The sequence below is a fragment of the Pagrus pagrus genome (genome assembly GCF_965226575.1).
Source record: "Pagrus pagrus genome assembly, chromosome: 2".
NCBI classification, from domain to species: Eukaryota; Metazoa; Chordata; class Actinopteri; order Spariformes; family Sparidae; genus Pagrus; species Pagrus pagrus.
The window spans coordinates 11,851,840-11,879,422 of record NC_140186.1 but is presented as its reverse complement, the minus strand read 5'-3'; the positions used below and the strand labels follow the sequence as shown (position 1 = coordinate 11,879,422).

Here is a 27,583-nt window from a genome sequence, read left to right as displayed (position 1 = left end):
CAATTCAGGCGTGAATCAAAATGGGCCAAAGTTCGTTGAACTTCGAAAGTCTTCTCAAATGACACAATGTACAGGAAGTGTGCCTGTGCTCCTCAGTGAAGGTGTAGTTCACCACAAACACTTCCGAATTCCTTCTGAGCCACCGGAGTGAATGCCTTGTTCTTAACCGGTGTTACACAGTCTGGCAAGCGTATTAAAATAATGTGTGCCGTCACTGCCGCCGTGAATTGCAAAAGCGGAAATCCTGCTTACCCACTACCTTACTGAGGGGATAACAAGAAGCTTTGTAAGGGTGCTCGGAAAAAGCCTGATCCCTCCGGGCTGAACGGAAAACTACCAATGTCAAAGGTCAACGTGGACGCTGGACACCTGAAAAATCCTCCAGAAATGTTCGGTGCAGTACCTCTCCTACTGCTCTTCCCTCGCTGTAGTGTCATTTAACTTAAGTTTTAGGTCTTATCAAATAAAAAAGATGTGAATACTATTTTTAGAAGGGCCATCACAAGGTGTCTGGATTAATGCTGTCGATTGCTCAAAAATAGGTTAAGTGAAGAAAAACAGTCTAGCTCGGGAAGACCAAAATGCATTCTCTCTATAGTAAAATGATATATTTTAAATTTACTGCATCGATAATTAAGGAGCCAGGGTGAATCTGGGAACAGTCTAGCCAGAGTCCCATTGAGTCCCAGCTCCTCTGCTCAGTCTCTAGTCCCTTCAGGACCCCCAAACCGCCGGCTTTTCAACGGGTGCTGGACATTCTTAGAATATCTCAGAGCACAAAGTGTGTGGCAGTCACGACCTAAAGTATTTAATGGATAAGCTTGGCTAAGCTATGCTTGGTAAATGTTCATCCCAGCGGAGAACATCAACAAAAGAGAGCAAAGCAACAAAGAGGGTTTGAAACTAAGGCACAGACATGCAGATGAACATAATGATTTTTGGATGAAATATGATGGACGAATCTTGTTATGTGTCAAGTATCTCTGTCATGACTGTTATCTATTCACCGCCCGGGCACTAAAAACATGAGAGGCCCGCTCCAGAGCCGGTGTTTGGTTTGTGCGTTCTCTGCAACATAACAGACGCCGTCAAAGAGGAACCCGCTCGCTCTGTAGATACAAAAGGCCCATTCTCAGGTAACAAAAACACAATGATTTTTCATATTTCCATTTTTCCCCTAAATCCCAAACACACTGACAGAAAATACTGAAAAATGCCCATCAGTACTTCTGAGAGACCACAGCCTGAAGTGATGTCTTCATCTTCTGTGTGTGTGTGTCATACTAAACTTTTATGTAATATGTTAATGGATCTGGTGCTGACACAGTGTGAGACTCTGATTAATGTCATATCAAAGGTCACTGGTGTGTTCGACAAGTCGTAGAAGAGCCAAACAGCATCATCATTTCTCAAAATCTAAATGTTACTCAGACAAAAGCAACAAATCATGACATTTGAGAAGAGATCCAGCCTTGGCTGAACATTTTATTCAGTACTGGCTTAATAAACATGTAGATGCTTTTGGACTACTGCCTTGGTAAGCTGACCTGCAGTCATCCTTTTCCCTCGCTATCAAGCCCGGTATCTGACTTTCTGTGAGGTCTGTCGCTAAACTTGAACATCAAACTCAGAACGTCATCTTTAAAATGTTGTCCCGCAAAAAGGCTTCAGCTCTCCTGACTGGTGGGGAGTCTCTGGCCAGAGAAAACTGAAAAAGATTCTTGGATGAATGGTGAAAATATCAATAAGAATAAGATTGGTTGGCTTCGCCTTAGTACTTAGATAAAATGTAACCTGATTAAGTGAGACTCCTCATAGACCTAAATTAAGGGACCTCTATCCTGTATAGGATTTGGCACTAACATCAATAGAACAGGAGAACCAGTTTGATCCAGCCTGCAGGATTTTGCTGTAAATATGTGCTGTCAGGCTTTCAGGTTGATGGATGAGACTTCCTGACAGGCGGCCAACAATGCTGTTATACCCACGGGGAACCTGCACTCACACCACACTGCAACGTTCCTCACTCCCACTTATTTCCAACAGGATTCTAAGAAACCTGATGGTTACATCACAAGATTCAGTGAACCATGGCAACACCACACAAAAGACAGTATGCATCCCCTACTTGAAACTACGCAAAGCTGAGAGCATAATAAGTTCACATGATGCTGCTATGTTAGCTCATGTGGCCTGTGTGGTGAATGAGACTGGTGTCATATTTCAGGTACAGGTGAGAGCACTGTGGCATACATAATGACTGGATTAATGTGTTTGATAAGGAGGAGGCATGTGTTACGTTGAAGACGTGTCACGTTAAATGTCGTCTGCTGGAAGACTCTGTCACTCTACCACTAATATCAAACCCTGACGATGATGATTTGAGTTCCTGTGCGTGCTGAATGTGATCTGATCTGAGCGAGCGGAGTGACTCACAACAGGGGAAGTTCCTGGAATGAGGGGTGCATGGGTCGAATATAATACACGTTATTAGATATATATAGACCTGCAAAGCGGGACTTTTATATATAAACGAACGTCCCCTTGCCAAAAGAGTTCACACAGTCCTGATTAAGCCTCTCACCGCCACATATATCTCTCTGTATTCACAGTATACTAGAGTTTTTAAAGTTTGTGCTGTCTTTTCCCACTGTCTCACTACCAGCAAAGACTGGTTAGCCAGTGCTGAAGGGGAAGCAACCGGAGTGACAGAGTAGGCTACAGCAAATAGGAAATAATGTGGTGCGTAAGCTCGTCGACAGTGTTTGTGGAGTCATTCTTACTGCCAGAGCGGGAAGACAAAAGTTCTGTACCACAGGTTTTAAAAAATAGCTTTTTTACCACCAACAAGGCGTGAACACACTCTAAATATTGGATTTCATATTCTATATCAACAAAAAGAAAATCGTGAATGAAAAGTGAGAATGTATGAAAACCATACGTGGCTCTGCTGCTGTATGTGCTGTATTATGCTGACACAGACGTGTCTGACACATACCTACGGAAAGTGAGAGCAAGCTGACAAGCTGGCATGAGAGCAGTTACAGATAAGAAAACACAGATGGATCCACTTCTGGAAAATGATCATATATTTGCTATGGGTGGACTTGAACCCCTTTTTTGTAAATACAAACTCAACTTTATCTATTTTCCGCTGTATTCACTTACATCCTTTAAATCACCAAATTCTACTGCTGGGTATCAAAAGCCTCCTTCCATTAAAGACGGCATCTTTATTTTTTTCGGGAACTGCAGGTGTCTATTTGTAAATACCAAAGAGTTCAGACTGCTGACGCACTTCAGTGGGATCCCCCGTCATGCCGTCTGTACATCAGTCACCCAATGCGACCCGACAAGGAGAATCTTAGCGTGTGAAGGAAATCTAACAAGAGATTTACTGACACCCTGACATGGCGAGGAAAGCTCTGCCACCTTAGAAGTATCACATTTGACACTGCATGCAGACAAGAACATCTGGTCCATTAGTGATGATCAATTCGTTGATTTAACACATTTTAGATTGCACATGCAATACTGCTCATTATCTTCATTATATCTAAACCGCAAAGGAAAATGTGAAAACTGAGGAAGAGTTCTGAAAACAGAGAATTATCACTTGAATTTATGAGAATGATAAAAATAATATTGCCCATAATAAATATAATGTATAATATATTCAGTAAACATAGATATATATTTAAATCTATGTAAGTGGGTGAGGTGATATTTGTTATCCAGTACACAGGTGGTATGTGTGTGTGTGTTACCAAACTTTTATGTAATGTGTTAATGGATCCGGTGCTGACACGGTGTGCGACTCTGATTAATGTCATATCAAAGGTCACCGGTGTGTTCGACAAGTTGTAGTAGGAGCCAAACAGCATCATCATTTCTCATCTGAGTGCTTCGACGTGACACAGATAACATTTACTACTTTGCTCCACATTCAACACGGACAAACTCCACACTGTCACTGTCAAAATCCCTCAACTGAAAACACACACTGTGGACAAATGGGATTTGGAGTGTGTGAGAAGAGGTTTTAAACAGTATGATAATGACATTTTTTAGACAAACAGTGCAGGTGTGAGCACAGCCAAGGTTAATGCTAGTCTAAACCCTCAGTCAAAGCAGCAAGAACCCCAACAACAGACACAGCTGTAGCCTTGCTATTCCAGGACTGAGGACACTCGACACCAAGTGGCTCCAGTTTCAGCTTCTTATAATAGGCTTGTTTGCATGCCAAAGGCACATTGCCACAAGGCTGGGGCTTTAGATCCCTGATCGCTGTCAGACACTCAGGATTCTTCACCCTCACCCTACGCTGATAGCACATCAGCTATGCAAACAGTGGTCATAACCTATTTACCGCCGCTACAATCATCCCTAGTCTTCCACACTGGAGTCACAAAACCAAAAATAGAGATTGGTAAATTGTAAAGTAAGTGAGGTAAGTTTTGTCATGCATGAAGTAGTTAAGTTTTGCTCTTTTTTAATAAAATAATTTCAACAAAATTATCATATATAAGTTTGTGTTTGTAATTTTCTTACACACTGACCTGTTTAGGGCCTCCATGCTGCTAGCAGGGCTAATGTCAGGTTGGGTAGGTTGCGATGCAGCGTCTGGGGTATCTGGGCGAGCCACTGGTACCGGAGCTGTGTCCATCGCCTCTGGACTGGGGCTTCTCAGCTGGGAGGTCAGGGGCAAAACTATTGGTATTGACAGGGGCCTCGCATGGGGAAACCCAGCGGAGCGGCGGGGCTGAGGAACGACGTGAGTCACGACGTCACTCTTCCCTTTCCTCACCTGAGAGAAACAGAGATGCCAAACGACAGGTGAGTCTCGTGATGGGAAACACGAGATGTAAATGATACACTAATCGACACAATCAAGCTCAGCGTAGAACCACACACACAGAGGAACACACCTTTTCTCAGGTTACTGTAAAACATGCTTTTGGAGTTCGTCTGAGGTGACGCAGGGAGCAATAAAAGAGCTGTTAAACAGGCGAGGGGAAAAAAGAGGCTAGCTAATAAAACTGTAAGGTTAGACTGATGTTTGTCTTACCGTGCTGACCCTGAGTGGGTATAAACGGCGTGAACCGCTTACTGTAGTGTAGGAGAAGAACCTCAATCTAACTACAGCCACATTGTTAAACGAGCTCCTCTGCATTTTTACTGAGGTTTCACAAGAGTCCTGAGAGACGTGTTGAAGAATGTGCCACTGAGCTTTCTCTTAGTTTATATATGAAGAGGACCGGTATGGCTGCTCATGGACACTGAGGCCAAATAACTGCCTGGCGGTGGTAAACAGAGTACGAAATGGGTCTGACGCCAGCAGCTGAAGTATTGATAATGGTCAAAAACAACCAATGCTAAAAGAGGCTCGGCTCTAGATAGACGTCTGTCGGTTGAATTAAAAGGTTTTCTTTCTTCTTTTTTTTTTTTTTACACCAATTATCAGCAGAACATTTCCATTTGGGGTTTTACTTAATGGGTTGTTCTAAAAGCTATGGCCGCTGCCTCCATTTAGTCACTGGTGCACTTAATGGGTGAATCTTTGGGAACATAATTAGCTCCACAAGCTTCTTTAGCGAGACCCGGTATGGATTTTGCCCCTCAGGGGTTTCTAATTGATTTGGCTAAATTTGTCATTCAGAGTAAACCACCAGAGGGAAAAAGAGAAAATGCATGGGCACATTAGCTTGTTTTTTTTAAGCCTATCCTAAAATCCAAGTAAAAACAGTGTTTTGACAATGAATTTCAGTGGTAAAAAAATTTCAGAAAATAATGAAAAATGAAAAATGTCGACCAGTGTTTGGTCGAGATGACGTCCTCAAATGTGTTTTTGGTCCACACGACAAGGATATTCAGCTTGCTGTCATATTTTGTTTGATTTATTTTGTTTAGATTGTCTGATTGAGTGCATTTGTTTTTGTATTCTTATTTGTCTTTATCAAATACTTTGTGAAATGACACAAATGTTGTGTTTCTTTAATAAAATGTTAAAACTGCTCTCCCTTTCACTCACAGTTTAATTAAGTATCATGGCATTATTTCAAAATGTATACATCTCATTCATATAATAGCAACACTTTCACTTAAGTCAGGTTGGAAACCTTATTTACCTGTTCGCCACAGACTAAAGAAAATGACAGCTTGAGTTTATTAAAAATCAAAAATTGGCAGTCTGAGCAGTGTTGAGATGTTGCTGTTGATGTAGGTTTGGTTTATCAGAGACACAAGAAAAGCAACACATTAAATAAAATGAGCACAGCAGAAACAGTCAGATAGGTTGGAACACAACGTTTAACTAAAATGTGTCCAGTAAGTCCAAAAAAATCTACGTAAATGTGTGTATTTTTTCTGTCTCTGTGATGTATGATGGTACAAGTATTTACAGTAAAAGAGTAGGTTATTTGAGTCTATTATATAGTGAATAATAATTGTCATGAGACACACATTATATATATATTACATAAAAGACATAGTGAAGTAGTGTGACTATATAACAAACTGAACGATTTTAGTCACAGTCACGGAAACTCAGCCAGCCAAAGCTAAAAATCAAACTGCAGGTCGGTGTCAATAGTGTTAACTACTGATCCGTCATGCGGTCTCCATTCCTGGCTCTCAGTTTCTGCCTATGCATAAAAAAGAGCTCTAACAGACCAACAACAAGTCGGAGCTAAATAGGCCAGATGGCAAAGAAGCCTGACGGACCAAAATGAGGATATGACCTGGTTTCTAAATCATGGATTAACTAATAGTTTGTTTTTGGCAAAAATATCAGAAGTCTGCCAAGAAAGCCAAATAAAATACTAAGAACTTAACATTTCACTTCGGTGCGCTTTTCTGTCTGCTACAATGAAAGGCAGCTGTAGCTGGCCTCTGTTAACAGATCTCTGCTTACTGACTGGTGACAGCTCGTTTCTCAGATGTCTAGTTTTTCTGACGTGTCTTTTGCAGTCTGATCCATACCTGTTCCTGCTTTTACGAGCAAGCAAACACTTTTCCTTGAAAGATAAACGCTGACATTTTCAAATTTTAAAGTATAAATAAAAAGTACTGAAATGTTTTTGTTTTTTTTCTTCCAACAACAAGGAATTTGTACTACTACCATGAAGAATGACTGTATTCCCGCAACTGCATTATGTGTGTTCAACAACACACGAGTTCCCCTTTGATCAGACATTCATCCGTTTAATAACAGGTGTATCATAAATCAAACAGACATGTTTAGAGCTCTCGAAACTGAAGTGTGTGTGGGTGTGTGTGTGTTTGTTTGTTTGAGTGCTTTTCCCTCACCACAAGACCTGACCGGAGGCTGATAAACACTGAATCATTCAGACTTATAATACCGCTGCCTCACAGTGCCATAGTACCAAACACAGAGTGTAGCTCACACTTCTAACTGCATCTTAGCACGCACGAGTCTGGCCTTGAGAGTGAGACAGTTTTTATGGAAGCGGATGAGTGTTTGGGAAATGTAGCTATAAAAGTTAATATTAATAGTGATGCTGAATCACTTGATAAATCATTAAGGAGGTCAAGACTTTAAGAGCGGTTAAAGGTTTTTTTTTTTCAATTTCACAGGAAGTATCTGCTCCCCATGTCATGGGCTAAGTTTCCATTTCAGTTTAAACACTCCCAGAAACTCCAGGACACAGATGATTACTTTCCATGAAGTTTACTAGGAATCTTATGAAACTAGAAACACAATACAACAAAATGTATGTATTATTAAACAAATCAAACATCACAACAGTATTTGGTACATAGCATGGCTTAGCTATCTTAGCGGCAGCAAAATATTGAGCCAACTTAGCTTTGCAACACAATTAGCATCTCAGCAGTCTCAATATGTACATAAACTCAAATTGCTTCATAACTTTATGTTGCTGGATGAATAATACTCACAGACATTGCCTTAGCAAAGAGGGAGGAAAAGTAGCCTGCTAACTGAAGAACTGACACAACTGTAACTGCTCATACAACTGTAACTGCCACTTTGTTGCTATGGTTACGAAAATAAACAAATGACACAGAACTATGTTGTTCTAGAAAGGTACACATTTTCTAGGGGCATAACACTCCCCGCTTGGGGTCTTTAAAGAGCCCACATTAATGAACAGAATCAGTCCTCGGAGAAAGAAGCAGAACCACTTCTGCGATGGGACGAGAGAAAGTCTTTTTGGTTCCATCCTTGTTGACTTCCACTTCGACTTTCCGGACCAATCCATCTTCTCCTGGAAAGGCTTTTCTGATGATGCCCATAGGCCACTCATTTCTCTTTGCCTGACTGTCTTTCAAGAGAACTATGTCCCCTTCTTGGAGGCTCGTCCGTTTCCCTTGCCACTTGTGCCGAAGCTGCAGTGTTTTGAGGTATTCACGTTTCCACCTGCTCCAAAACCAACTGCCAAGCCTTGAACTTGTTTCCACTCTACTCCGAAGAGATCTACTTCATCATAGCTGCCTGACGGGGGAGGAGGCGCAGCGCCTGTCTTGAGGGTCAGGAGCATTGCTGGGGTGAGGATGAAAGGCGATTCTGGATCCGATGACACTGGGATGAGCGGTCTGGCATTCATGATTGCAGCTACCTCAGCCATGAGTGTGGTAAGAACCTCGTGTGTCAGGCGAGATTTCCTCTGCTCAAGCAGCATGCAATCCAAAATACGGCGGGCGATGCCAATCATATGCTCCCATGCGCCTCCCATGTGAGACACGTGGGGTGGGTTAAACACCCAGGTGCAGCTCTCTGTGCCCAGGTATTTTTTTCTATCCTGTTGAATCCCGGATTAGTCTCGTCCATCTCAGGCTCACGGCAGGCGCCAATGAAATTAGGTCCGCAGTCAGAGCGTATCTGCTTTGCGGGGCCCCTGACTGCAAAGAACCTTCTCAATGCATTGATAAAGCTGCTCATTGCCTCAATCACCTCGATATGAACTGCCCTTGAACACATGCATGAGAACATCACAGCCCATTGCTTTGAGTTAGAGACGACTCCTCTTGTGCGGCGTGAGACGATGTCCCATGGTCCAAAAACATCGGCGCCTACGTAGGTGAAAGAAGGTGCTACTTGTAGCCGTTCCGCTGGTAAGGCTGCCATCTGCTGATGTTCGGTCTTTCCCCTCAGTCTTCTACGAGTGATACATCTGTGAAGCAGACTGCTGATACAGCGTTTGGCTCCCACCAGCCAGAACCCTGCAGCTCAAATGGTACCTTCGGTCAGATGTCTTCCTTGGTGTTTCACTGCTTCGTGGTAGTGGGACACAAGCAGGGTTGTGAGATGATGCCGACCAGGAATGATGATGATTTGACTGTCCAATCCGGCCTCCTACTCTAAGAAGTCCGTCTTGGTCTATTGTGGGGTGTAATTTCCACAGGCTACTGGAAGACGGGATGTTGGATCCTGAGTTAATGCACTTGAGCTGCTCTGCATAACATTCATTCTGGACAGTCTTCACAACGCACACTTTGGCTCTTAGCAGCTCTTCCTCCTCTTCCTCTCTTCCTCTGACGACAGATGTGCCACCCCTGACATTCATCCTGGACGGAGTGGGTGAAGGAGCAAGCTACGTGGATCAGGTGTGCCATGGCTGTGAGGAGAGTGCTGAACTTGGAGAAGCGTTCAAAGCGTTGTGGGTGTACCACATCTCTAATGACATGTGTGAAACTTGTCGTCACCTGGGGACGCACTTCAGTATCGATATCGGGGTCGATGAGATCGTAAGTCTCCTGAAGCTCAGACGGGTGCAAAGATGCATCATGGAGAAACGCCGGTCCTTTGAGCCATGTTGTGCTGCTAAGGAGAGCTGGTGTCACGGTTCTTGATCCAATGTCAGCTGGGTTGAGGTGTGTTGGGACGTACTTCCACCGGCCGGGACAAGGTGACTGGTGGATTCGCTGGACCCTATTATGTACGTAGACATAAAATCTCCTTGACTGGTTGTGGATATATTCCAATACAACCTTGCTGTCCGTGTAGTAGGTGATTTTGTCGAATGTTGTATCCATCTCTGTGGCAATTATCTCAGCGATCTCGACAGTGAGTACAGACGCACAGAGCTCAAGCCTTGGTATAGTTAGGCCAGGCTGGGGGGCCAACTTTGCCTTCCCAACTAACTACCTTCAAATAACAGCTTCCAAATCATGTTGATGGTACAGTGTCTTGTAATAGGGTGAATGGTGTCTCTGTCTCAGCTAACGCTATGTAACTTCAGCATTACATACACGTTTACCTCAAGATATAGTTTTCAACACATAACACTGTAATGACGTGATGAGTTTTGGTCGTAGTTAACACCTATATTACATCTGACAAATTGTTCCACTCGGAAACTGTGGGGGGCCAAAATGCCAATTTCTACATACTGTTGCTTTAACTAGATCAAGTACTGTGTTGCACTTCCTTAAGTGACAACATAATGTTGATCTTTCAGTGGTGATGCCTTGTTTTTCTCCTGGCACGAAGCACAATTTATAAAGAATTTAACGGCAGTTACCGTATGCTGTTTTGAATTCAGTTTCCTTCTTACTGTACTTACTCATTTTTTTACAACACATGTGGTTTCACTCTTGGGAATCTCCTTCCTGATTTGTAATCACTGTCATTGAGTTTGTTGTCCAATGCTGTTTACACAGTTTCACAATTGCGTCCAATAAAAGCCTCAAAGGCATCCTGCTGTTATCAACCCTTATTGTAAGTGTAGTTTGTTGTGCTGTATAACTGTGGACCTATAAGCAGAGTTAGGGTAGAGGGGCTAACTGCCTGCTTAGCTGTAAGCTTAAAGTAACGTCAGGCATTTAAAAATGTTCTTAAGCTTTAGTTACATTCCAGCTCTGCCAAACGCAGATTTTTCAGGGACTACTGAAGGAAACAAACATCCTTCATCAGCAGATGTTTTTACCCTCCTGAGCTTATCATGCCGTCAGTCAGCATTTCTTTTATCTCCACAGCGACACTGGTCTTGATATGTGCACTGCATTTATGGCATCCGTTCTTTATTTAAAACTGCTTTCAAAACAACCACGGAGAGATAAACCCTGTCTTATCAAACTGAAATCAACCTCACAGGAATTACTCATCATTTTAACACATATACAAAATATTAACTTAAATGCTCCTAATTTTGGATCTATGTGAGACCAAAGTAACCGACTTTAAAACAGAGTTTAGACGTTTACTTCGTTAAATGCAACTCTCTTGTTGATCTTGATAAAAATGAGCCCGGAGCTCACTTTATACCACATGTACACAAACAGGAAATGTCCTTGATTGTAATTTAATTCATGCCAAAATGCAGCTCTTGTGGCAGACCTCATCTGTAATAATACCACAACACAGCAGGAAGAGCATACCACAGCCCATGTTTGTCTCGCACTGCAAATAATCGTGCTGTTGTTTCCTGCAGCAGATTGCCTTTATCAAATCACATCATGTGACTGAGCTGCGAGGCCACGGGCATCAGAGGCTGTCTGAGAGATGGCCTCAGGCCAAGCAGCACCGAGGCAATACAGCAGATAAGAAAGCAGGAAGGATCTATTGGGGAGGTGAGAAAAAACAATTCATCGCAGAAATGAACGACAGTGATAAACCATTATTTTCTGTACCTTCCTTTTCCTTGGTCTCGTCTGTGAAGTGTCAGTGGAGGATTTGTTCAGAGGTTCTGCATTTTGTCGTGGGTTTTTATGTCCAGCCTTGGAATATATATTCAAAAAAATTGCAAAATAAGGAGATTAGTGCAGAGAAAATGATTTGTTTAACAGTACACAGTCAGTTAAATGTACAAGAAAGCATGTACTAATGCAGTTAATAGCTAAGTTAAAACAATCCTGGCTACTGAGTGCACGAAATAATGTCGGGCTGCGAGATAATCCTAATTAATGTGCTGGATTATGTTCATGACTCATGAATTAGTTTAACCTAAAGCAATTACTTTCTAACATTTTCTACATCTTATATCATTATTTTGACAAAGTCTATGCTACAGTAGCAGTTTGGGGGCAAAATTCCACTTTTATTGCTAGATTTAAAGTACAAAAATAAAAATACTCCTGCAGTGCATGTGACGTTTTCCCCATCATTTCAAGAATAGACTAAACTCTTTGAAAATATCATAAAGTGTAAGAAAATACAAATCCAAACAGTGCTTTTTGTAAAGACTTGCTCCTGAGAATAACTGATAACTTATCTCTAATATCAGTAGTAAAGGTCGTATTAACAAGGTTGTCACATACTCTCACTGAGTGACCTGATTACAATTCAAGGCGGTATACCCAAGTCAGCTGACACTGATAACATCTTTAAGGCTCACAGAAACCTACACTGACGCACACAGAAAAAGGCTTTGGCGTTAGAAAACAGCTTTTCCAAAACATGCCCCTGTCATGTTAATCACGTCACACAGGTCACATGGATGGTGTTAAAAAGGAGTATGTAAGGGAATTTGCAGGGCTCATGCAAGTTTGACCCAGGAATGTCATGCATAAACAACAACCCTGCATTTCACAGCAGAGAGACGCAGACAAAGATTTCCATGACAGGTACACTGAGAAACTTAAACGCATAAACAAAGATGCACACATGCAGGCGTGCTGCTGTAGTGCCAGACACACACCTTCGTCCTGGGAACTGGTGTCGGTGTTTTTGCATCGGGGTGGTCAGGTGGCGTCTTTGCGCCTGCGTCCGTCACTTGTGCCTCCTGGGAACAGAAAGAGGAGTAAAGAAGACGGTCACATATACAGACATACAGTCTAATGACAAAAGGAGCGACAAGTCAAGTTCGACAGAGGCTAGGAGACTTTGATCTCCAGTTTCTTATTGTTGTAACTTTAGCCTCATATATGCAGTAGCCATGAAATATCTTTTCACACTCAGGGAGTCGTTTCAGAGCTCCTGTTAATGTGTGGCCTACTTTTGCCTTTCTTCTGCGAGCCTCAACAACAGAGTTCAGAATAGATTTTAACATGTTGACAATATGCATCCTCAACCACATTCACTCTCATAAACACTTTCCCACAAACATTCCCACCTCACTACTTTGTGACTGAAGGAAGAGTCAACACCGGTGATCATATGTGCTCGATCAAAGACATTAAGAGGAAGGTCAGGAGGCGAGGGGCCTCAGGAGCCTGAGCATGCCTGTAAACACGTGTTTGTGTTTGAGTGTGCGTGTGCATGTTTATGTGTAAGACAATCTCATGAGGGGTTTCCTATAGGTCAGCTGGGTCTCATGTGGCTGTGCCCTTACAGACCTGCACAGCACAGCACAGGCATTTTATCACAAAAAATCAAACGATGTCAGAGTAGTGTTTATGGATTGTATTCTACTGCCACAATGAATACGGACCTTTGGATTTCATGAGCTCAGGCTGCACGTGGCTGCTTCATTTCTGAAGTTATGACCATCTTCAGCAGTTTTATTTTGCATGGTAAGCACTAGTTGTCACATGGGAACCAGACACTATGCGTGATGATGTTAAAAATGGTTGAAGAGTTACTCCGAGAGAAGAGGTCAGGCCCACAGGCAACTAAATCCCAATAGTCATTCCCGGCATCAAATGGCCCCTGTCACGTTTCAATAACACAGTCATCAATCAAAAATAGAGGCATTTGCTTTAGACTGCGGTGAAGGATGTCTTTTCAAATATGGAAATTCGGCCAAAGTTTTGCAACTTCATCCGTGATATGACAGTTGACAGAAAGTCACACAAACTGCAGCTGTTGCAGGAGTAAATATTCAGCCATTTCACCGTCTTTACTGCACTTGAACAAACTTTCATTCATTCCGATTTTACGCTACAGTCTTAAAATGATACTAAAAAATGTCACGCGAGCTTGGACGGTTAGTGTTGCTGTGTCGAAATCACATACTGTGAACTACATACCCAATATGTGTGCTATTGTTCAACATACTTTTGTGTGAATAAACAGTAGTGTATATATATATATATAAACATATATATATATATATATATATATTGCTGTCTTTTTGTCACTGTCTGTTATGTCGTCGTCATTACTGGATTGCAGTGTGGGAAATGTATGTCTTTTCAGTGTCCAGTGCTTGCATGCTTGAATATTTTCCTGGAAACTGTATAACCTTCACAAACTATTGGTTTCATATTAAGGTTTCGGACACACACAAAAAATCTCACATGCTATTTAAGTTGGTATGGATTTTCAGATGCAGTCTGAGTCTCAGTTAGCATCATCACGGGATAAAGCCCACAGCTTTGATTCTCTGCCTGTCTGTGATAAGTTCGCTTGAGGTTAGCCTGTGAAGACCTGATGACAGACCATCTATATATTTGCCCATCATGTCTATGTTTATGTCTTATTTTCTTGTTGTTATACCTTTGTTACACTTGTGTCATTTTTCCCATGTAGTTACACCTCTTCACTCATAAAAAAAAAGAATATAAAGTGTCAACATTTTCCTCAGGAAGCGGAAACTTGGACAGCCTAACTACCTCAGTATTTCTAAAACCTTAGAGACACAGCTGTGCATTTGTAACTCATAAAACAAGTGAAACTGTCTTAGCAATAAATAATAATCTAAATCTATTCACACAATTCTTCATGTATTTTAAGAAATATGAGACCAGAATTTGGGATCATATGACATAAAGACTTTGAAGTGGGTGGTTTGCTGTGTTTTGCTTGGGATGTTTCTGTCACATTTTCCCCGGGTAGCTACAGATGCTTCAGCAAGATGCCGCCAGGAAAACCAGCGGACCAGACAAACCAGCTAATCAATGAAGACATCAACCATCAAGGCAGGAAATATAAATCAACAGCCAGAGACTCAAAACAGCCACCTGTGGAGGAGTGGTCCCTGGGAGGCTGTGATATAAGATCAATAGTTTAATCCATTTTAGCTCGACATTATGTAAGCCTGTATTTATAAACCATCACTCCTCCAAGTGGATCGGCACTGAGGGTGAGGTCACAGGCCAGAGAGGAACTCATACTGTTTGAAAAGCATGGGCACAACATGTGACTCACACTAAGCTGTCTTACCAGATTCAGGACGGATTCACTACATCGTACAGACCACCATCACTGATCTATTTCATACAAACATTAGCATCTGGTGTTCCTGATATCCATGAGTATACAACACCTTGACAATAATAAGGGTGGGCTGTTCTTCCGCGCAGCCTTCTCTGTCTCTGTCGCTCTCGAATATACTGCCGTAGCTCTGGATGAGCTTGACCATGATCTTGTTGCAGATATTTTGGTCCTTCATTGCTTCGAAACCAGGAGACACGCTGGAAAAGAGGGAGGAGAGAAGAAACATTTAAAAAATTGTACTAAACAGATGAGATTTCACAAAATTCTAATTCAAATCATGACAGCGACGGTAAATTAATTGAAGGATTTGTTAATTCTGTCACATTTTATTCTTTCGCTTTGCAGAATCGAAGTTAATTGACAGTGATTTTGATACAGAAATTGACATTTAATCAGCAGTTAGTGGACAGAATTCTGCTTCCCTGCTAATCCCTGTATGATGTTTGATGCCAATGAACAGCTGTGCGAGATCTACACTGGGCTGTAGGCCTAACTGTAGGCCTAATTATATAACACACACGCACAGTACAGCCTCTGATGAAGAGAACAGGTTGTACAGTGTGAGGGAGTATCCAGTCAGTACAGTTTCTTCTTCTCTTTTGTTTTCTTTTCAGTGGGAGTGGATCTCTTTTTATCAGGCAGGGTTTTTCCGGCCTGAACACCCCAGTTTATTACTGGAGATGCCCACCAGTCACCAGTCTGGAGAACAGTGGGTCAAAATGTTCCAGCATAATTTGAAACTCGCTGTCCAGTAAGCCTATCAAAAATAGACTGGTGAGGACAGAGGTACTTAGATCAGCAGCTGCAGGGAGGCACATGAGCCACTGAGGTATCATTTATTCACGAACATCATATTAACTTTTGAAAACACATCACCGTCAACTGTTTCTCATATGTCGTATGACATTTACTTCAAAATCGTTCACTGATCTCAGCCAGTGGTCTTAACCTATAGCTTGGGACCTTTTATCAAAATAATATCAGACTTCTGATACCAGAGGGGAATAAGGATCAAAAGGGGAGTTGACATCAATGGGAAATGTATGGGCGACGTCATTTAATGTAAAAATAAGCATCACTAGCAGATATTTACACTGTCATGATTTTATCTTCACTAAATAAGCTACAGCACCACCTGCTGGCCACATATCTCCCATTCTGAAAACATGCCAAGACATCTATTCTTTTCACAAGCGAAAACTTACAAAAAAAAGCAAATTTTTGTGACAAAATTTACCAGAGACTGTAGGCTAAATCTTGACTTCAGGCTCATTGTCTCAGTATGTCCTGCGTGTTATTAGAGTGGAATCATTCAACCCATCCAACTGCTCTGACAGATGAAACCTGTGTGTGATATCTGACTCACTAACACAAATAGAGGGAAGATGACTGAGTCCCTCAGTTGTAGCTGTCTTAACTGTAACTATACAAAGGCATATTGTTCTCCTCTGTTATTTAAAGACCACATCACACATTTCGTGAAGGTCAAACTGAATTCAAACTTGCCAAAAACTTTCAGGAATGTGAGTTATGTTCAAGGAAATGAACGCTGATGAAAGTCTGTGTAAAGGACTGCATGCTTTGATGAATAAATTTGGTATGTTAAGTCAAGTGGCCTCATTCGCCCTTGAGTGTGACTCATTAAAACCAATGTCAGGCTCAGGCGTTAATTCAATCCTAACCCCGGTGATTGATAATTGGATTGTAGGCGAGATAATGATACAAGGTTAAGGCGCTTACACTTTGACTGGCACACCTTTAGCATTTCAAAATGACTATGCTCGTAGATCTCTGATTGTCCGCGCTGTAACTATTACTGTTGTCGCTTTATCACACGCAGCAGTTGTTGCACACATCAGAATGACAGAAAACCAAAAAAAAACCAACACACAGTTCACTGATGACTTGTTATCATCATACTCTCTGTCTAACCAATAAACTAAGGCGGAATAATACACAAAAATAAAGAATACTGGGCACAAAATAAAATTAGGAATGCCTTGTTTACTCTGTCTCTAAATGATACATGTGAATATTTCTGGGTTCGCAACACAATCTCAGGCTTTCAGAATTCACAGCACAACAATCCTTAAAGCTGCACTATCCGATATTTTTAAAATATATGTGTGTTATGTGGAAGGTGTCGCTTGGAGTGACAAACCCATAAAGATTTATCACCTATCTTTACAGCTCTTCTAGGGGACGTTTTAGTCTCTTTCAGCTCATTGTTTTGTTTTCTTGGCCAACAATCGGATCCCTCTCATCAACCTGTTTTTCTACGGTCCCAGCACCAAACAACAGGCAAAGTTAGCGACTAGCTTTGGAACACAGTGGAGCGTTCAGCAGCTAAAGAGCCAGACATTTCCTTCAAGAGTTGGCGGAGACCAAAACAGAGCTGAAGGAGAGCGGATATTGGACTTGGGTTCACCAGGTCAGCTGTGTATCTGTCTTTATATCTGCTGGACACCATATCAATATAACATACGGTGTGTCCGTGTTGTGTTTACAGCTTGTCACAGTGCATACATTTTCACTAATCATTGTTGGTTGTGCAGTATGTGAAGGATATAAAGCAAAGATAAACCGTCTATCACATCTGACTCGTAAAAAACTCACTGGAAGACACTGGGTCCAAACACAGTGGCGAGGTTGAGGGCAGTCATACGGTTTTCCTTGTGGTTGCACTCCACAAGGGTGAGGAAGTGGCAGAGGTAGCGGAGGAGGCTGTAGTGGACATCAGGAAGCTGCTGGAGCAGGTCCCTCATATCTGACCAGGAGACATCATCACCGCACTCTACAGACAGACACACAACAAGATATCACAACAGGTCAGAGGTTGTTCTGAACCATCCCGCTACATTTCATGTTTTACACTCACTGTTTTTTTTCTGTTCAGGAAAACTGAAAACGTTAATATTCTGCTGGTCTTTGCACCCACAATCAAATGACCAGGAATGAAGTGATGAGTGACACGACCACCTTGCTTAACTTTGGAGGAAGAAACCCTGAAAAATAAATAGACTCCTTGGTGAATCATTTTCAAATCCGTAATGGAGTAAATAGTTTAACAGCTGGGCTCAAGCAGGTAGCGGCAGCTCCATGCACCTGCTCTTCGTAACATCTAATCTCGAGTTGTGGTAACTAGTAATACGTGAGCATTAGAGCAAAGAGCCTGCAAATATGTTGATGCTATTACTCGGGGTGCATAATTGGGTCAGCGTTGGATAAACGGTTATGGCTACTGATCCCGAATGAATCAGTGACGCAAACGTTGTGCGTGCGTGCGTCTACGTGAAGGTGGGCATGTGTGTACATCTGAGTAAATAGAGTGTGTGTGTAGGAGGTGGGAGGAAATGGCTTAGAGCGATCGAGTTCAAGCAGGTTAAGTTTAGAGTGCAGCAGATGCATTTTAAGCACTTGGTAACAGTGTGTGTGTGTGTTTGTGAGGCGCTTTTATACTTTTCATCATCAAGTTTTTACAGGTTAGTGCACACACACACACACAAACACACACACATTTGGAGGGATGGGAATAAAATCCACAGCAACACTTTCTAGGAAGACCACAACTATAGTGGGTTATGGTGGCATTCATGGTGTATGATAACATGGTCATAATGCTTTACGACTACGCTCATTAACACACAACACTTTCTGACGACCTCATCAACAGTCAAAAAACACTGTAGATGTGACGTATGATGAATTATAAGTTCAAATGTCTTATGGATGCTCTTGACTTGTTGGAAACTGGAGGTTTAGTGATGGGGCTTATAATACTATGATGCTTATTTGATATCAATATTACTCATAGCTTATTGTCTATATATTCTGAGTAGCTGTTGCAAATATTAGGAATGCAAGTAGTTTTGAATCAGTCGCTCTTAATATTTTAATCGGATACTCATCTCTGTTTTTGTCCGCCACTTCAAAGTACGATGTACAAAAAAACTGAGACAGAATATTTTGCAAATAGTATAATTTTCTTGGAAGCCTCAGGGCAGTGTGACAACCCTCAGCGGTTAGCCGTCAATTATTTTTCAGTTAACTGGATAGTCATTTAGGGATTTAACATGTCAAAATGTAATGAGAATTATCCATCACAACTATCCAGAGCTCAACGTGATGTCTATGTTTGGCAAGAACCCTCAAGCGTATTCAAGTTTGAATTTACAATAACATTGAAATGAAAAAAAGCAAAACTCGTCACATTTGAGACACTGTAACCAGCAAATGTTTGAGTTGTTTTGAATAACTTAATGTATTAACTGACTGGTAAATCAGTGACTATAGAGCCCCTAATGTTATGAAGCTCGATGGGACTTTGGTTTACTGTTTAATTCAGGTCACAGCCTCACTTAAGTCTTACTGGCTTTATTGAGATGTGTAGCCATTGTTAACTCAACTGATGGACAACAGTCAGCACAAATATACTGTTCACATCCAAACTGTAAATGGACTGCATTTATCTTTTATTTAAATTCGTCAAATACTGGCAGAGAGGCCAAACTAATTTTATAACATACACCAAAATCATTTCATCCGGTGGTTATGGCCGAGCTCTGTGCCACAGGGCGGTTTTCTAATGCAGTGTTTGGCTGTAGGCCCAGAATAATGGCCTGATATTTATGAGGTCTGTGAGGGCAAAACAAAAAGTGCAGTCAAAATGTACACTCTTCTCCCATTAAACAGATTAAACCCAGTGAGTGAGGGGAGCAGAGAGCGAGCGCAGACACTCCCCCTGCCAAATCACTCACTTTACCTTTTATGACCTCCAAGATTCGAGCCAGAAATATGAGGTCCATCACATTTATAGTCACAGAGACACTCTCCCGCTCTCTCTCTCTCTCTCTCTCTCTCTCTCTCTCTCTCTCTGTCCCACACCAACATACACACACACACACACACACACACACACACACACACACACACACACACACACACCTTTATTTGCACTGCCTGGTGCAGACGACTGCAGTGCTAATAAATATTTAAACAGTTTTAAGGCACTAAATATAGCTTTGCTTATCGTCCGTGACCACGGCCGTGACCTAGATATTCACCACACTTGTGATGGTGTTAATATCAAATTGTGGATTTGAGATCACATGAAGTTTGTAAAAATGGAAACCTGATCTACTCGAGCTGGTAGAGTAATTCATGCCAAACAGGCAGATACGACAGAATCGGGACAAGTAGGTGTTGTAACACAAGCAAACTGTCATAGTTTGAGTTTGTGGTTTGATTATTTCCTGTTTTATTTTGAAGTTATATCCTCCTGTGTCATTTCTCACCTTCTACTCCATCCCTTTTTGATTTTCTGCCCCTCCCTAACGTGTTTCACCTGTGTCCAATCATCCCTACCTCCCTTGTGTAGATATTCTGTGTGCTCTGCTCTCTTTGTCTCGGTCTGTTCCTGTGTCTGCGTGTCCCATCTCCCCATGGTGTGTTTCTGGTTTGTACTTTGCTTTTCGCTTTAGTTTCTTGGATTTCTCTGATTTTGTTATCTGCCTTTTGCCTTCCTTGTGTTGCAGCTTCTTGGATTCTGGATTTTGGATTTATTAGAAGTTGGTTTTATTTGATAAAGCTTGCTTTTTGTTCCATTAGCTACCTGCTTGCATGTGTGTCTTGCGTTTGGGTCTCTTTTTGTGTAATCTGACACAAACTACTTTCACTTACCTTGGTAGTGATGTATCAGTGCCTGCTGGACTGTTGAGTCCACCAGACCCTCTGGCAGGTCTCTGAGGTACTTTTTGAGCAAGCTGGCCACCGTGCACGAGTCAGATTCAGACAGAAGGTCCACGTGCTCTCCCCTCTCCAGCCGCTCTCTCAGGGTCTCCACAGAACGCACATTCCCATTCACTCTGAACAGACCCTCCTGATGCAAGGCTGGAGGAAAATCAGACAAATATTGTTAACTGTATCATTCACTTACCGCTAACTCATGAGCCAGCCTATCAGTCAAATATTCAATAGAGCTGATGGATGGAATAAAATAAGATGCTCCCCTAAAAGTGTTTTTATTATCAAGCCATTTAAAAGTTTAGATTAGGCTTTATTTGCTTGTTTTTAAAATGTCTGTCACTTTTTTTTCCAGGAGAAAATGACTGTCATCTTTAAAAAAAAAAAAGAATAATAGCTAGGAGAGATAGTCTGAAGTAATAATAATGTCAGCCTTGGAGGTGCATATGGAACTGGCCACAATTTAACTGTGTGTGTAATGAAGTACCAAAACAGACACAGTTAGTTGTATGATATCAAATATATTTCCATTGTCTGTATCATACTTTGAAAGGCCTGTAGGTGCAGTAGCCATGTTCCACTTCCTTGTGCTGACATCTAGTGGTCAAACACAAGAACTACGGAAGATGATAAAGTAGGTCAACATCGAGTACCATATCTGTAGGTTATGTTACATAGGATTAATGACAATGAACTTTCTAAGTATTTTATTGCGTCTATTTTCTTTTCTTTTTTATAACATTGGCCTTTAAAAAAATATTTATACGTATAGGTATATATTTTACTCTATTTCTAAGAAAGTCACTTCATTGACTTGTTCTGTGTTTGGGTGGGATGAGAAATGGGGGAAGCTGTAACTTTGGATATCTAATTTTCTAATTTACAATGCTGACGTTCATGTTACATGAAATCAAAATTGAAATTGCCAGTAATGGAAAAGTTCTTGTTATGTGGTAATGTGGTGTTGCTAAGGTGTAAAGTCCACAGACTGTAATTACTGGATATATCATAAATGAATGTAAACAAATGTCAGCCTAGAGCAGTAAATGAAAACAAACAAACAAACATTAAAATCTCTAATACATAGCAGCATGTTTGCAAATAGTAATGTAAAGTTTTCCTCACCATGCTTGCGGAGATGCTCCACCATCCTCTGCATCACCAGAGGCACACCATCCTCCACCAGGCCCTTCTGCTGCAGCTCAAACAGGGACGCTCCAAACAACTTGGTGTGCTTGACCATCCTTTGTCGCAGTATGGGTATCTGCACCATATTCTTCATGTCTTCTTTAACCTGCACCGCTGTCTTGTTGTGCTGGAGGGAAAAGAGCAGAGAGCAGCAGTCAGCCGCTGACACTAGCGCTGGAGCATCAGGTAAGACAGCACGGAGACACCTGTCCTGGAGGAGAGAGGCCAGCTCTGCTCCACAGACTAAAAGCCTCCTGCAGTGGTAGTGTCATGTACTTTGAGGCCAGTGTGTTCTGAGAGCTGGGAGGGCCGGCAGTGCAATGTGTTGCTACGACAAATATAGAGTTACCACGCAACACCTTTGCTGAAAGGCATCGTCAGAGTGACACGCACACCTGCACAAATAGACGTATGCATGAAGACACACACACAGGTGTATGTTCAGGTGAGGTGATACACAGCTAATATTAACAACTATGATATTCAGTTTAAATGCCTGCAAAGACTGGCAGATTAAAAAGCTTTCTGAGAAACCACTGTGTGCCTTTGGGAAGTCTATGAAGCTCACGTATGAACGGAGAGTGTACCAAGCAAGAGTTGGCTGAGCCGAACAGAAACTTCTTTCAATCCAGTGGGGGAAAGGAAAAATGTGAAAAAAGTACTCAGCAGCTACTAGGAAGGCTTTTGAGGCTCTGTAGTGCCTTTCAGATGGCACCAGAAAGAAGAGGTAAATGAAAACAAAACGGATGCATTGTGGGTCTGTGCATGACACCATCTTGTCCTCTGACAACGACTTATGTTTTGGTGCAGGATAAAGGATATGAGATTTTGAAAATTAATACAGCAACAAACTCCTTGCTATGTAAAGATACAGTGGAGTAACAGTGTCCTGTGCAGAGAATGAAGTTACACTCCCTCTTGTGTGTGTTGTACTCCAAGGATCTTTGTTCTTTGTTTTGTTAGCTGGCCCGGCAACACCTACATGTAAGGGCCCTCACGCACCAAACCAACACCGAAGAACTAATGGCTACAAAGCCTGACTATTGTGTGTCTCACTGTCAAAAAGCTGAACTTGAACACACCTCAAAGACTGCAGCCAGCAGCCAACAAGCTTGTATGGTCTCAGACTGGAAGAGAAGAAGAATTTGGATACTACAGGCCCTTTTTCTTTCTTTTTCAGTTTCTCTTCTCATGCACTGATTCACTTTGCTGAACAACCAGTCAGAGTGGTTTCTCTCACCGACAGGATCATCATCCGCCACCAATTCTACACACTCAATCAGCCAAACGAGCTGCTGTCAAGGGCTGAATTGTGCCAACGGTGCGGGAACACACCACAACAACTACAGCCACAGATGTTCTAGTTGCATCCAGACGCTAAATTTAACTACTTGAGTAAAGTACAGACATCTCAATCTTGTACTTAAAGTGAAAGCAGACAACTTTCCCACGCCCTAGTGTTTTCAAGTGGTATTATAAACAAAACGTGAGATTATTCATTCCTGTAGTCTATAATGGTGACGTGAAAGCAGATAGAAATTTTCCAAGGAAATGATGTGCCCAGTGGCTGGAAAGCAATGTTCATATGTTCATAGCAATCATTATTTTATAGCCACAACATTGTGCAATCAACATTTACATTTATTTCACTTTATAATGACATGTTAAAGCAAAAGAAGTAGTTGAGTAAATGTACTTGTTACTTTCCATCATAATAGCTAATAGCTCTAATAGCTGAGCCCTGTCTCCTCAGCGGACACACCTTGTGAACCAGAGTCTCAGCTCATATAGAGTGGTTTTAATTCACCAGCTGTTCATGTCTCATCTGATAACTTGACAAAGCAAATAGTGCCACATGCTGTCTCTCTCTGTTTATAGATGCACAGACTGTACAGCACACACTCCCATTGTCTCCCTCCGAGTGTAAACACTGAGTGTACACACACATCTCTGCCAACATTAGACTCCAGGGTGAATCGCTGATTTGTTTGGCACATTTAACTGCAGCAAAATGCATTTATGTCTCTGTGTATTCAGCACTAGGAGTAAAAAGAGAGGTACGATTTGGACAGGGTGAGGAGGAAAAGACTTCCTGCACAGATTCAGAGCAAGTTTCACTCTTGTATCCATAGCTACGACTGCGCCATGTGACATGCCGTTGTTCCAGAGTTCACTGCTTCAAATGAGTGAACTGACCCACAGTGAAATGAGAGGCCCTCCGACTATGATTTCATCACAGTGAGGTCCACGCAGTGTCACAGTGCTGGAAGGAGGAAGTGCCACTGGATTTATCCCCCGTGTGGCCAATTGTTTAGACAGAATGGGTCCAGGGTACATGTGCCACGCTCGGGTCAGCTGATTTAAACCCACCTCACAGATGGTGCTGACATGGCTAAGGAGAGAAGATCTTTACCATGGCAGATGCTCTGGCAGCATTAATACAACATGCATTTGAGAAGCTTGTACAGGCAATGAGTTCATGGTGCTCATTTGTGCACTTCTGTCTGACAGGTGCGTGAAATATGCCGATTTCACCCTCCTGATGAATGTCAAATAGTATTTAAAAACACTTCAAATTACATTACCTACATGGATAAATTGCACTGACACAGTGTATTTTGAGAAAAATAGACTAGCTAGGTCGGTAAGTGCGAGGAGACGTTAGCAGTCGGTATAAGTCAGAGGTTTTAAAAAGTTATAAATGAAAGAGATTATTTTTAATTACACAAAATCAAGCACAACTTCATAATTCATTCAATATTCATGTAGCTGTATGATAGAGAAGGGATTATCCTGAAATCTATGTATCTACTTTTTAAATGTGTTTGTTTATTGAACTTTCAGCACTATCACAGGTTCATAAAGACAATTTTCATAAAAAAAATCTATAATAAATAGACCCAAGAATTTCAAACATTTTAAAATGTAAAGTTATCCAAGCTAAAATCTAATATCTCATATCACAAATCTGAAATCTGAAATCTAAAATCTGCTGTCATTTCTGCAAATACATATATATTCAAACTGTTCTGAAGATATCAAGCAGATTATTGTTGTGATTCTGATCCACCTCTCTATGCAGGCAGGCATCTTAAAATACAGACTTTTAAAGTTAGCTGCATTTTTAAAAATCTATATATAACTTAAGATGAACTGATCATACAGTTTTGTTGTCTTCTGTACAGGTGTAACAGTCTGTTGTTGGTAATAATGTTAGTAGGTCACAGCACTGTAGTAGTACTACGACTCATGCAGGTGTTTAAGAGTTAAGCTGGTCTGAGCTAGGTCTGACTGTGATAGGCCTGAACAGATGTCCCCTAAATCTGTCTTTACTATTAGTGTGCGCGCACACACACACACACACACACACACACACACACACACACACACACACACACACACACACACAACCTTGTTTCTTGGCATTGAGCTATGCACAGAAACATATATTATGTTAACAGGTGTGTGTTCATGACACATTTCACAAGTTGATACCTGGTTGTCACATTTTACATTTAAGGTTAATTCAGATAGATTAACAATAACGTATCTAAAACTAGAATGGCACTCAGTAGAGCGCATACCTCTGCCAAGGCCATTTAGTCCCCTTTAATTAAATCAAGACTGATCCAATAACAGACTTGATAGCCCTGCATCACTCTAAAAAAAAAAGTTTACCACCGATAACTGCTTAACCATAATTTAAGATCACCTGATCTAAATCGCATTATAGAAAACAAGAATGTAAATCTGAGAAGACCAATTTGCAGACAGTATATGTCATCTGTGTTCCCACCTTCACATCAGAGTAGAGCTGTAGTGTCGGACACGTTAAACCCCGGCTGTGAGCTGGTTGCCTTGTAAACACATACTTGTGCTTTTGTCACTTTGTTTGTATGGAAGTGATGATAAACTGAGCACATAGAAACATCACACCCCTCCCTCTCAGCCTCCCTTCCACAGTAATTACACTATAGTTACATATTCAGTGTTAGTGTTAGGTGTTTGCAGTCAAGCCAAAGTTAAGTTTTTCCCTTTGCTAAAACAGCCACGATTAAAGGGAAACACTTCCTGGTGGTACCCATTTGCCTCTATTGTTATCCGGGACAGTCTGCTGTGATTAGCCTAATAATCCTCATCTCCTGCTCCCCTCCCCCATCCTTAAAATACTTTTCACACCACAACTTCTGACAGTGAGAGAGAAACCTATTGTCAAGGGGGTAACTGAGAGACTCTGGGAGCAAAAGGAAGTCTGCCCTCTCCTCTTAAGAAGCACCTCTAACACTTTGAGACACTTTTCTGAAATGTTTTGTGTAGCTAAGTGGGGTAAACAAGCCCGTGTTTTAAAAGAGGTTATGGTTTACAGTCAAGACCATCTTCCTGTGTCTTTAACTTGCTCATGAGGAAGATAAGCAAGCCCAAGCATGTGCCCTTCTTTTTCCCAGCCCTCCACCCTCTCCCTCCCCATTGACTCTGTCCCTATGTGGGTGGCCGCTGAAGCAACTGGTAGCAAAAGCTCCACAGGCACCAGAAGCAACAGCTGCTCAGCTCAGAGAAACTAGTGCCGGTCATGCAGTTTGAAAGAAATTAGACCGTTAAAGGAGGTTCAGTTCTCAGAAAAATACTTTTTCTTTTGAGGAAGTTTTGTGGAAAGTGACTTCATTGGGGGAAAAAAAGTTGCTTGGAAAAAATGAGCAGGAAACATGAAGCTTACCATGTATATTTATTCCTGTTTTTTTTCTGTTACACTGTTATACAAAGATGGCAGACTTAAACAAGTGCTGGCTGGCAGGGAATCAGCTTTCTCTGTTAGGACTGCAAGTGAAAGGACTCATCTTGATGCCGGTGGTTAGTGAGCGAAGTTTAATTGAGGAGGGCGAAGCTTGAGGAGAATTAACAAGACATTTGTCCGTCCAAGACATTTTTAAAAAGCCACTTGGGTGTACTAGAACATTTAACACACACACACACCGTCACAACACACTGAACAGCAGCACACAGTCCCTTCATGCATTCTTCAGCCCTTAATCACAGGTTGAATGGGAAGACTTTGAGCCAACTCAAAGCTTTGTAGCTTCTACTCACACAGATGGTCAGAGCTCCAGCCCCCATTCTCCCACAGAAGAAACGCCTGCGGAGGCAAAGATGAGGGGAAAATTACTGCTGTCCTCCCTCCTCCTCCTCCTCTTCTCCTCACTCTGTTCCAGGACACACTCTTGTTGGACTTTTCCCTCTGGTGGGAATCCCTTTCACCTTAAAACGTGCCATCCAAATACTCCCAAAACAAGACACAATACAGACAATCCACGTCAGGAGAGAGTGTGAGGAAGTGCTGTCAGGACCGGCAGGCTGTCCAACTCATGAGCACAGATTAGTGCTTGTCTCTCTGCCTCTCTCTTCCTCCCTCTATACTCCCCTCTCTCCTCCTAGGCTGAAATCTGAGCCGTGCTCTCCCATTGGCTGAGCGGCCTGGTCATGTGATTAAGGGGTTAAAACCCAAAACTTTAAATGTGTGCCTGCAGGAGTCATCTGTCTGCAGCTGAGGGAAGGAAAAGAGGAGGGAGCTTGTGCGCA

General features: G+C 41.8%; 1 protein-coding gene across 3 annotated transcripts in view; it reads right to left on the bottom strand.

Annotated features, from left to right (window-relative positions):
* Positions 1–27,337, bottom strand: part of fam13a (family with sequence similarity 13 member A) — a 56,435-nt gene extending 29,098 nt beyond the window's left edge. For 2 of the 3 annotated variants that reach the window (XM_084384069.1, XM_084384068.1), the window contains exons 1-8: positions 27,095–27,335; positions 21,947–22,136; positions 20,759–20,968; positions 17,696–17,873; positions 15,129–15,276; positions 12,621–12,704; positions 11,614–11,700; positions 4,560–4,807 (exon numbers count right to left, since the gene is read on the bottom strand). In XM_084384069.1, coding sequence (XP_084240195.1) covers positions 4,560–4,807; positions 11,614–11,700; positions 12,621–12,704; positions 15,129–15,276; positions 17,696–17,873; positions 20,759–20,968; positions 21,947–22,136; positions 27,095–27,121 — 1,172 coding nt within the window. In that variant the 5' untranslated portion in view covers positions 27,122–27,335. Of the gene's footprint in view, positions 1–4,559; positions 4,808–11,613; positions 11,701–12,620; positions 12,705–15,128; positions 15,277–17,695; positions 17,874–20,758; positions 20,969–21,946; positions 22,137–27,094 lie in introns of all 3 variants that reach the window. The other variant, XM_084384067.1, reaches the window with a different exon arrangement.
* Positions 27,338–27,583: the final 246 nt, after the last annotated feature.